The following is a 12,129-nucleotide window of genomic DNA, read 5'->3' on the forward strand; positions in this document are numbered from 1 at the left end:
AAGCGGTATTGTTTTATGAATACGTATTCCAATAAACGGATAAATTTATTAAGTAGTAAATAGAAACGTTTCGGGACATCGAATTTTTATTCCATAAACCGGGATATTCCTATAACCGGTACTCTAATAAGCGGGTTCGACTGTATATAAAAAAAAATACAAAAAATAATCCGAAGTAACGATTTCTGGTTCGAGAACTCCCTTAAAAATTAAGGATAAATAGTGTCATATTAAATTTACTTTGAACACCATGAACACAAGACTAAGTGCTTTTTTTTTAGAAAATGTTTCATTTTCAAGATTTTTCAAAATTCAAATGTATGTATTTTTTTATTTTTCTAAGTGGGCCGGCAATTGTTCAATCGCTGCTTCGGAATCAATTTTTAGGCTTATCTCATCGAACTAAATAAACACCTTTCTATCGTGGTAATTTTTGGAAAAATGCTTCCTCTTCGAGTTATTTTTTGAAAAAAAATTCCTTAATTTGTTTTCAAAAATGTTTTTATGAATTCAGACTATTTGATTGCTTAAAAAGATATTAAATAAAAATTATACCTGCAGATGTGTGATGATATTTAAGAAAAACGTATAAATAGTGATAATTTACAATATATACAAAAAATACAATCTTCATTGGTTCCCCTTTAAAACTATGATACAAAAAACAATAAAAATGACACAATTTTCATATTAAGGTCTTGGGCCCACACTTAAAAAAACATTACGTCGCTCATGAGACTATTTTTATTCAGTTATTCATGTCGAGTTGGACAACTTTTGTATTTCGAAAAATTTTCAGAAGGGCGCATTTCGTAAATATAAAGTTTCTAAATTTTGGTGCGCGCGACAACTAGAGTACCTTTAAAAATTATTCTGACAATATTACCAGTTATAGCGAACGCTTTAATTACTATTTTTGCTAAATTTTTAATAACTTTTCTCAAAACGAAATAACATTTAATATACAAACCATATGCTAACAAGGGCCGTTAAGTTTAAAAAACGAAATGTATCCCTAAGCAGATTGTATAAAATTAATGTTTTTTTCAAGGAAACACTAATAGATTCCAAGGCCAGATTGCCACACTCTTTATGTCAACTTCTTAAAATACAGAAAGTTTCTCATCTTTTAAAATGCAGATGTTAGTAATTTATTGCCTTTCTAACCATATTGTAAACCGCAAGCATGATGGATGGCATAATGGAGTGTTGTGGTCTGGCAGTATCGACACAGCAGGCGAACGATTCAGACACACCCTCGCTAACAAACCCTTACGAGATAATAAACGAAGCACGCTTATTTACCCAAAATAAATAAATATATTTCTGTTCATTGTTTACACTTATTTTTAATTGATTCCGTAACCTACCATCGGAACACCAGTTAATTGTAAATATTTTTTTATCAAAAAATCCTGCAAAAATCATCTGTGACGATATAAATTGTATTGCGCCCCCCTCATATGGGGGGCGCACTATGGAGTGATAAATGATGATTTTTTCTGCAGGATTGTTTGATAAAAATACTTACAATCTATTGGTAATATTGCCCAATAATTTTTTAAGAGTAGACCCCTCCCGAATATTTTTCCAAATAGAAAAGTTGTCCAACTCGGCAAAAATAACTGAATACAAAAAAGTCTCAAGATGGAGGTAATAATTTTTTTGAAGTGTGGGCCCAAGGTCTATATCATTAAATTTAATTTAAGGTTAGTACTACGGTTTAACCGGGAACTAATGAATGTTACTTAAATATAGATAAAAAGCCCAGTTAGATTTGATCTAAATTCGTTAAATAATATGTGTAAGGTTTTTTTTTGTTTGCAACTATGTATGAATTGTGTGCACTTACAACTATTAAAAGTATAAGTATCACTGTTAATAGTAAATTCTTTTTTTTTTTCTGGAAATAATTTGAAATTCGTTTTAGTGTAATACCTATTAGATCAGTCTAACCAAAAATTTAATAAGGTATTGATGATGGTTAACACTCGTGTTTAACAGTTATTTAAAACGTAATAAAATATATATTTCCATGACTTTTGAAGTCGCCCTGAATTCAACAGTGTAATTTAGAGTATACTGTCTGTCAGAAAGTTTTAACAGTCTAATAGAAGATGACTCCCACGCTTTATATTTAAAGTACTTACAAAGTTTACTATAACTGCAGAAAGAAAACGACAAAAAAATTTACAAATAGAAAATATGATTAATAAATAAGAGCACTAGTAGATAAGTACAACAAACTCAATATACGTGGTAAGTTTTAATTGAAAAACAAAGTTTTTTTTCAATCTTTCGTGAACTTTTCGAAGTTTTTTTATTGAAAATGGGCACGTCGCTAGAGCACATTTCAAAAAAAAAAAAATTTATATATATATATATATATATATATATATATATATATATATATATATATATATATATATATATATATATATCTCGCTTGAGGCGCTGCAGTTGTTCATTTAAATTACTTTACATAGTAATAAGGCATTTACTCAAAACCTACACTAAGCATTACATGAAAATTTCTCGATTAGCTAAATCTGACTTCAAATTTCGTTCAAAAACAACTGTTATGATTAGGACAACTTGTCAGGGATGATTTTTGTGATCGGTTCTATCACATACATGTTTTTTAATACTTCAAGTCGCCGAAAAAAATTATCAATGTAGACAGTAGCGGCATTTCATGATGGCATAAGACAACGAAGACTTATATTTAAATTTAAATTAATTTAACATGGGACAACAGAAACAACAAATTACTTTATAAAAAAAACAGAAGAGACAGGATTCGAACTTCAGTGCTAACAGAGCATGGCTGATTCAGATATAATATATCTTTAACCACTCGGGCACCGCAGCTTAACACAAGATGGATAAGATACACAATATTAGGATTGTTTCAGAGTACTGTCAAGTCTGAACTAAAGAATCGAATATGAATAGAGTATGGTATACGATAGTGAACTAAACAATCGAATATAGAGGTCTACTGATAGCAAATTTTAGAAAAGATATTCAATAGAAGACAAAGAATTTAAATCATGACGTTTCATAGATATCAATATGTTCTCGAACTGATCAAAAATTGTTCCTAGTATCATTCTTTCAAAACGTTTGTTATCGTCTGTAATCGTCTGTATCGTCTGTTTGGTAACGTCTGACACTGCGCGCCAGTGTCAGACGGGCACTTTTGATGTCTCAAATTTCCTATACCTGTTGTCCAATTTAAGTGATTTTTTTATAAGTTGTTGTTGTAGCCTTACTCTTTAACAATATTGCTATAAAAATATTATTGCTAAACAGGTAAATTTTCATTGTATACCGGGTGGACGAATCAAACTAGTTTTTTTCCAAAGTTCGCAACACTCTGTGGAATACTCTAGCATCTCTAAAATACTGAAATTAAAACCCAACTATAGCCTTAGGTATTTCCAGCGGGCTGGAAAAAAGGTAACATTATTAAGCTTCCAAAAAAGGGCAACCTCACACTGTGCAAAAATTGGAGAGGAATAACCTTGCTTACCGTCATAAATAAAATTTTTACGACCATCGTACATAAAAGATTAACAAACAAGGTTGAATTTCGAGCAAATCAAGCAGGTTTTAGACCAGAATCTTCCTGCATAGATCACATTAATACTGTGAGGGTAATAATGGAACAATCGGTTGAATGGAACACACAATACATGGTTTTTGTTGATTTCGAACGTGCCTTTGATAGCCTATCTCATGCTGCTATATGGAAAATTTTAGAGCTAAGAAACATTCCTCATAAAATAATTTCGATTATAAAGTTACTGTACACTGAGGCGACGTGCAGCGTGACACGCAATGGGATCAACAGTGACGAATTTGACGTATGGTATGTTAAACAGTAAATGGTTAAGTTCAATTAGTTACCACTATAAACAGCCCGGATTAACCGATAATAGTATAAAAGGCCCGGTTTCAGGTAAAATTTATTTTAGGCTTTACTATGGGAGTACCGTCTAGTCAGTGTTAATTGCAAAAGACCAACTCTGTCTACCTCGGTGGCTTATCGCTCCGGGTGGGTCTTAACAATGGGCCAGGTCAGATAAATTTAATAATATTTACGACCGCACTAATTGAATTCAAACCATTTACTGTTGAACAAACCATACTTACTGGAGTCAGACAGGGATGTGTGCTTTCTCCGTTGCTGTTTAACATAGCTCTAGACTATGTTCTCTCCAACTTAGACTTCGACACAAAAGGAATACAATGGACGTTAACCACACGCCTAAGTGATCTCGAATACGCCGACGATATCTGCCTGTTAGGACAAAGGTTCCAGGATGTAGCCGACCAATTGGAAACACTATCCACTGAGGCCAATAAAATAGGTTTAAAAATCAATATTAGTAAAACCAAATCCATGAGAATAAACGCAAGGAACAACACGCTATTTAATATCGACAACATGCAGATTGAAAATGTGGAAAACTTCACGTACCTTGGAAGTGGCATAACAGAAAGCGGAGGTACAGAAAACGATATTCGTATGAGGATAGGAAAAGTTCAACAAGCATTCAGCATGCTTAACCCTGTTTGGAGGTCTGGGAAATATACTACAAGGACAAAGATCCGAATATTCCAGTCAAATGTTATATCTCTTCTACTCTATGGATGTGAAACCTGGAAAGTGACAAAATTCCTTACAGACAAATTGCAAGTCTTTGTCAACAAATGTCTACGAAGAATTGTACGTATTTTCTGGCCAAACACCATCAGAAACGAAGATCTGCTACACCTGACCCAACAAAAGAGGGTAGAAAATGAAATAAAATCCAGAAAGTGGGGGTGGATAGGTCACACACTCCGAAAAGATAGTTCCAGTATTGCAAAAACTGCCCTAGAGTGGAATCCCCAAGGAAAAAGAAAAAAAGGTCGCCCAGCACAAACTTGGAGAAGATTCATCATGGACGAGATAAGAAGTCAAGGAAAGTCTTGGAATGAGGTGAAGGCCCTAGCGCAAAATAGAACCCGATGGCGCGTTTTCACTGAAGCTCTATGCTCCACTTAGGAGTTCAAGAACATTATATATATAGCCTTAGGTAAGCCTTAGATAATAAAAAAGTTAGGTACTTTAACAACTAGCCATGTTCTTCAGGCGACAAACTTTAAGGGGTAATTCTTCATGAAAAAATAATGACCGTTTGCTTAATAAACCTATGTCCGCAAATGATTCGTTTCCGAGATACGGGATGTTGAATTTTTTCTTACAAATTGACGATTTATTTATTGCTCTAAATCCGGCTGAGATATGCAAATGAAATTTGGTAGGTTTTAAGAGGTAGTTATTTCACATTTTTTGACGTAAAATTAAGAATTTTATATTCACCATTAGCGTGCATACGGGTCATATTATCCGTATGCACGCCAATGGTGAATATAAAATTCGTAATTCCATGTCAAAAAATGCGCAATAACTATCTCTTAAAACCTACCAAATTTCATTTGGATATCTCAACCGGTTTTAGAGCAATAAATAAATCGTCAGTTTGTAAGAAAAACATTCAACATCCCGTATCTCGGAAACGAAGCATTTGCGTACATATGTTTAAACAACAAACGGTCATTATTCTTCCATGCAGAATTACCTCTTAAAGTTAAAGAACATGGCTAGTTGTTAAAGTACCTAACTTTTTTATTATCCAACATAAGCGAATTATTCAAAAAACAGAATGTTAAGAAAACCTGAGGCTATAGTTGGGTTTTGATTTCAGTATTTTATAAATGCTAGAATATTCCACAGGGTATTGCGAACTTTTAGAAAAAAACAGAGTTTGATTGGCACACCCGGTATACAATGACAATTTACCTGTCTAGCAACACTTTTACTACATCCATATTCTTAGAGAATAAGGCTGTAACATATTAAAAAAATCACTTAAATCGGACAAAGTTTAGGAAATTCGAGACATCAAAAATGACCCATTTTGTGGGGTGCCCGTTTTCTCTGACGCGCAGTGTATATAGTACTAGAAAAATACACCATGAATCTGTTTTCAAATCCGTTTTCTACGGACGGCCGTACACGGACTACTGGGGCAGTTTACCACCGAGCGACATACACGGACAGCTCGAGCGGTTTGGAGCTGTCGATTGTTGACAACCTGAGTTGTCCCTTGTCACCTCGCAACCGCTTCAAGCTGTCAACAGCATGATGAAATTCCATCGTGCTGTCGACAGCTCGAGAACAGTTTTAAGGCGACAAGAAACTCATGTAATCGACAATCGACCGCTCGAGCTGTCCTTGTATGACGCTCATTGGTAAACTGTCAAAGAATCCGTGTACAGCCGCCCTTAGATTGAAATAGATGTTTCTTTTAAATTATAATAAAATTCAAAACGTATTTTAATAATATAATCATCGTTTAGGACAAATAGAATATGACTTAAGCAATAGTAATAATCGTGACTAAAATTACGCAATACTGTTTATTCAGAGTGACGGCAAAAACCGCAAAAATACATTCACAATAAAAATTCGGTACGAATCAAAGTAACAACATAAAAAATGATAACACAGAAATAACTCTTAGTAAGAAATATAAATAAGTATAAAACAACTATAGATAAAAAAGGGCAGTATTGTTTCTAATATCGGAATTGCGGAAAATCTCTTGCAGTTTGCAGTAGTTGTTTTTTTTACACTTTGCAACATTATAGAAATCAACAACGTGACAGAATCTTAACTTCTAGTAATGTTAACGCAAGATCTAACAAAACCATTAATACACAATACTTAGCACACACAAATACTTAAATTACTTCAGTATAAAAGAACAGTCTATTAAGCAGTTAAAAAACAACTGCGTCGATCACATTCTCTCCGATGTAAGAACCTAAAAGTAACATAAATTCATTAATAAATCATTTAATGATTAAAATAATGATATGTTCATATAGGATTAGCCACAATTTGGTTGTAATGGCTGTTTAATCTCAAATATTCATAACTCATATCCGGCTCGACGAAAGACCATGAATCCATGAAAAAGATCAGCATGTGGCGTTTGAAAAAACTCCAACCATTAATTTTATATCCTGTCCTAAATATTTTAAAGCCCACCCTGTTAGAATGTTTCAAAATATTTCATAATATTGAGAAAGTACCTATTTCCCCTTGAAAAAATTATTGGACTCGTCCCAAATTTGTAGAGTTGCATCATTAGGGGCGAATTTAGCTTACAAGTACGCAGAACAAACGCAGAAGAGGGTTAGTTCCACACGAATCGCTGCTGGTGTTACATCGACCAGCGGAGGAGCTCATAGAGAAGCCACCACTTTGCCGGCATCAATAAGATATTATCGCCATGTGAAACAAAGTGAAGAGTTTGTAGTTGGTTCCGTGATCATTGAAGAGTATTCGTAGAAAGTTTCACTCCCTAATTTTGGGTTTTTGAAGTGAAAATGCAAATAAGCAGTACAAATGAATTGCGTAGCTGATGGCCGGCCTTGTGTGGTGATGTTCTATTCCTGTTCCCGTATTGAAGTCCCCTATTGATGTCCCAATGAGATGTTTGTTTCCCAATTTCGTCCTGTCTCCATTGTCTTGAGCCTGTTTTCATCTATAACAAGCCCTGTGCCCCACCCACCTGTAAATTGACACATGAAAGTGTTTGCTTTGTTCATGTGTGATAAGTCGTTTTAAAAGAGGTACCCAGTACTATTTTGATTGTTAAATAAAAGTGATTATCCAAGGATATTAAAATTTGCAGTTGGTAAAAAATTTAAGTATTTTTATAAAGATATTTTGCTTTCATAATGGTTGTTTTTTGAAAATTGAATAAAATGGCAGTGACATTTGACAGCTTTGAAATATATAGGTCAAATTGTTTTGAGATACACTGCTAAAATAAGGTTAAGAATTTTTGTATTGGTAAAATTCAGTTAAAGAATTGCGGTTGCTTGTATTTGTCATTCTTGTAATAAAATCTGTAACTTCATATTTGAGAATAATTTTTTATAATAATAAAAATAAAGTCTGAATGGTTAAATAAACATTATAAAATGTACCTATTTTTATTTCTGTAACCTTTGGAAAATAATTAACCAGATTTCTAATGCACCTGAAATTGGGTTTTAGTGTAGAAGAAAAAGGATATGGCATAGAAGCCAATATTAATGATAAAGAGTTGCCCAGTTTGTCCCAAAAGAGGAATCTCAGATTGATGTCCCCCCAATTGGTATCCGTAAGTACCGTACCGTGTCCAGTAAGTACCCAATATGTGTATCCGAGGATATTTTATTCCAAACGGCGTCATATGTTAAATAGTAGGAAAGTCCTCCAGTCTGTGTAAGTATCCTTTGTTTATTTGGTAATGGTAGTTAGTCCTCTTTAAACCCTTCCATCTCCCTAACGAATCTACGACTCAGCTCTCCGAACAACAAACTGAAGCGCCGTTCGCAAAGAAGCTTTATGTGCCTGCTCCTTCTACTTTAGCCCATTTCGACCCCCCAGTATCTAAGTGGTTAGTCTTATCCCTGACCCATCTGGGCAGACAGGTAAAACGCTTCAAGCAAAGGGAATTGCTAGCTGAGGCTTGAATCGATGCAGGAGCTGGTTGGACTTCTGTGTGTAATGAAACACCAATCAAGTTTATTTAACCCCAAACTCTAACCCGGGAGACACCCAATAGTTGTTAAGAGTTACAAAGTATGAAGCTAATAATCACATCGAGTCTCAAGGATATGATTCGAACGAAATGAATATAATAATGCTTTTCTTGGTGGCAATATGTTTCTGGGTCAGGCCCCACGTGCCGTAAAGTTATGACAAATATAAAAGAACAAAGGATTTTATTTAATCGTCAGCATTTGTGTGCAATCTTAAAAATAGATTGTTTATGATTTGTAATTTTTAACTAAATTAGCAGGTTGCACGTTGTAGAATACCATAACAAAATTGCGTTAATATGATATACTGGGTGGTATATATTGTTTAATTCTCGGATAATATATGAATTATGAAGATTTGAGATTAAACAATGGCAATTACATATTTTACCTGAAATACTTAACGTTTCGATTTCCAGTCAGGAAATCGTTATCGAAAGAAAATTAAGAGCAATTTGTTGAAACTGTCTGTACAACCGCCAATAGGGCATTCCAACATGCTGTCAAAATTAAATCAATATGGTGGCTGGGAGGCAAACATAAACGTTATTCTATCAGTTCTTAATGTGTTTTAGATAATTTTAGTTGCGTTTCTTTGTAATTTTGTTTTGTACAAGTATTAATTTGACGACATTTTCACTGGAAGAATTCATTTAAAAAATTGATATACTATAACCCAATCAAAGTCTACTGCATTCTGCTAATGGATTTGCTAATCATTTTTATTCATTTAGTAGGATGAGAGCTGCTTCTTTGATTTTTCTCTTTTTCATGTCTGTTTCCTTCATAATTATTGATAGTACATTCTTTCACGGTTTTTGCTGTAAATTTTAAAGAACCGCTTGGATTGATGTCAAAGAAAAAAAGTGATATGGTGCCGATGTGTGCTTTTGCCCTGGGGGTGAGTTTCGCCCCATCTCGGGAATGAAAAAATATATGTCCAAGATAAGTCCCGAAATGGATAAACTGACTAATTTTAAGCAACTTTTCTTCTATAGAGTTTTTTCACCAAATCAATACGTTTCGAGTTATTTGCAAGTGAATATTTCATTTTTCAACAAAATAACCACGCTTTTAGACGGTTTTTCGCAAATAACTCAAAACGTAAGCATTTTATCGAAAAAAATATTCTTAGCAAAACTATAGCCTATAAAAACGTAAAAAACGGTGTGTATATTAGGTCTCTATACCTAGCAAAAGCAGAGTTATAGCTAATGAAAAATAGGTTCATATTCGAAAAATTCCAAATAGAATAATTCAATGTGAAATATCCAAATAATGAAGCATTCTTGGGGAATACACATTACAACTTTTTTAAAGTGTTTAAAAAAAGCTTTATTTCTGTTTTTATAAAAAAAAAAATCTAGCATCAAATGAAAGCGAGTTACGCTCAAAATAAAGTTGGTCCCTTTTGTCCTGGCAAAAAAAAATCAGGAAGATCACCCCCCAATTAGCAACATAAATGAAATCAATCGTTACCGCTTTACAAGTTACTTCACTTATGTTGTGTTTATATAATCTGTAAGTTTCATCGAATCAAAGTGATTTTTGAAAAAATTTGGTTTTAAAGTAAAATTTTTAAAAATTTTAATTTTGAAAAAAATGCTTTTTTTTATAATAACTTAAATTTTTTTAGAGATACAATCTTAAACAATAAAAAAAGTCGGCTTTACTTTTCTAAATATTTTGTATTTTTTTGTTTTTCTGTAAGACAAAAATTGGTTCGTGATAAGTGACTCGTTCAAGCCATTTTAACTACAGCTGTTTCAAAAATCAGGACTTTGAACCGATGAAACTTACAGATCATATGATCAATACATACGCGCGAAAAAAAACTCGTGAAGTGGTAACAATTTAGTTCATTTGAAATGCTAATTAGGGGGCGATTTTCCCGACCAAGAAAAGGGACCAGCTTTATTTTGAGCGTAACTTGTTTACTTCTGATGCTAAAATTTTTTTAAAACAAAAATAAGCATTCTTTAAACGCTTAAAAAAGTTAAAATGAGTTTTCCCCAAAAAAGTGCTCCGTTTTTTGGTGATGGCACGTTAAAATATTCGATTTGGAATTTGACGAATATGAACCTATTTTTCATTAGCTATAACTCTGTTTCTACTAGGTATAGTGACCTAATATATACACCATGTTTTTCACTTGTTTAAGTGCTGTATTTTTGATACGAATTTTTTTTTTCGACCAAATTACCTTCGACCTTACTTTTTGAGTTATTTGCGAAAACCCGTCTGAAAACGTGGTTATTTTGTAGAAAAATTAACATATTCACTCGCAAATAACTCGAAACGTATTATCTTGGTGAAAAAACTTTATAGAACAAAAGTTGCTTAAAATGAGTCATTTTATCCATTTCCGGATTTATTTCGAACCTATATTTTTTCACCCCCAAAAGGGGGTGAAATTCACCCCTAGGGCAAAAGCACACATCGGCACAATATCACTTTTTTTTACTTGTTAGCTATGTGTATGCCAAATTTCATGTCAATCCAAGCGGTTCTTTAAAATTTAGAGGTTTTGCAATATTTTACCTTTAAATAACGTACTATGATGCATCTTTCCCCCTCTTTTTGATGTATGTTTCATGTTCATTAATCCTGACGCTTAGTGCGCTTGCAGTTTCTCCCACATAAAAATTATTACATTCACAGGATATTTTGCAGATGCAGTTCTTTGACCTCTCCTGTGTGTTGTTCGGTTTGGTTTTGGACAGGATATATCTGAGTGTGTTGCTTGTTTTAATTGTTGTTGTTAAGTTGTATTTATTCCCTATTCGTTGTAACAAGAAAACATTGGAAAGTAATTTTCAGTTTATCAGTAAAAATTTAGTAGTTCATGTATTAAAATGGCATTACCTTGTCAATTTTCTCCAGCTGTACTGTCTTAACCCTCGGATGAGCAAGGGGGGTAAATTTGGACCCCAATGATTGTTTTTATTTAATAAATTCAGAAATATTTTCAATTTTAAACTCATTATTTTTTTTTATTTGACTTTAATATCATTCTAGATACCCTCATATTTTGTAATAAAAAAAATTCCCTATATTTTACGAAAAAAAAATATTTTCTGAATTTCGGGTCAAAGACGAACTCCCTTGGCCTTCCATATTCCAATTTTATATTAAGTAAATACCGTCTATTATGTGGAATTGTAGGTATGTAAGAAACATTTCAATATCGAAAAAAAATTCGTTTGCTCAACCTGTGGCGACGTAATTAGTGTATATTTGAAAATTTCTTTAGTTCTAAGTTCAGAATGATGATTCCTGTTTTTGTTCAGTTGTAATTAAAAATATGTTTTACTAATGTTTATTTATAATTTATACATTATTACATTTCTTAAAACAACTTCATTTTTTGTCAATTGTCATTTTTAACTTGGGGTCATTTTTTACCCCCGTTGGTCATCCGTGTAACAAAAAAAGGTTGGTCATCGGAAGGCTAAACGATAAAATACTAGTAAT

At 33.1% G+C, this 12,129-nt stretch overlaps 2 protein-coding genes across 3 annotated transcripts in view; one reads left to right on the forward strand and one right to left on the reverse strand.

The window, feature by feature from the left end:
- Positions 1-4,408: 4,408 nt before the first annotated feature.
- Positions 4,409-12,129, forward strand: part of LOC126889292 (uncharacterized) — a 119,895-nt gene continuing 112,174 nt past the window's right edge. Inside the window, exon 1 of the mRNA XM_050657419.1 lies at positions 4,409-4,587. Within this exon, the coding sequence (XP_050513376.1) occupies positions 4,409-4,587 (179 nt within the window). The remainder of the gene's footprint in view (positions 4,588-12,129) is intronic.
- Positions 6,456-12,129, reverse strand: part of LOC126889291 (TGF-beta receptor type-1) — a 144,420-nt gene continuing 138,746 nt past the window's right edge. For both annotated transcript variants that reach the window (XM_050657418.1, XM_050657417.1), the window contains exon 8: positions 6,456-6,881. The gene's annotated coding sequence lies outside the window, so the exon portion shown is untranslated. The remainder of the gene's footprint in view (positions 6,882-12,129) is intronic.

The sequence above is a fragment of the Diabrotica virgifera genome, chromosome 8 (genome assembly GCF_917563875.1).
Source record: "Diabrotica virgifera virgifera chromosome 8, PGI_DIABVI_V3a".
NCBI lineage: Eukaryota > Metazoa > Arthropoda > Insecta > Coleoptera > Chrysomelidae > Diabrotica > Diabrotica virgifera.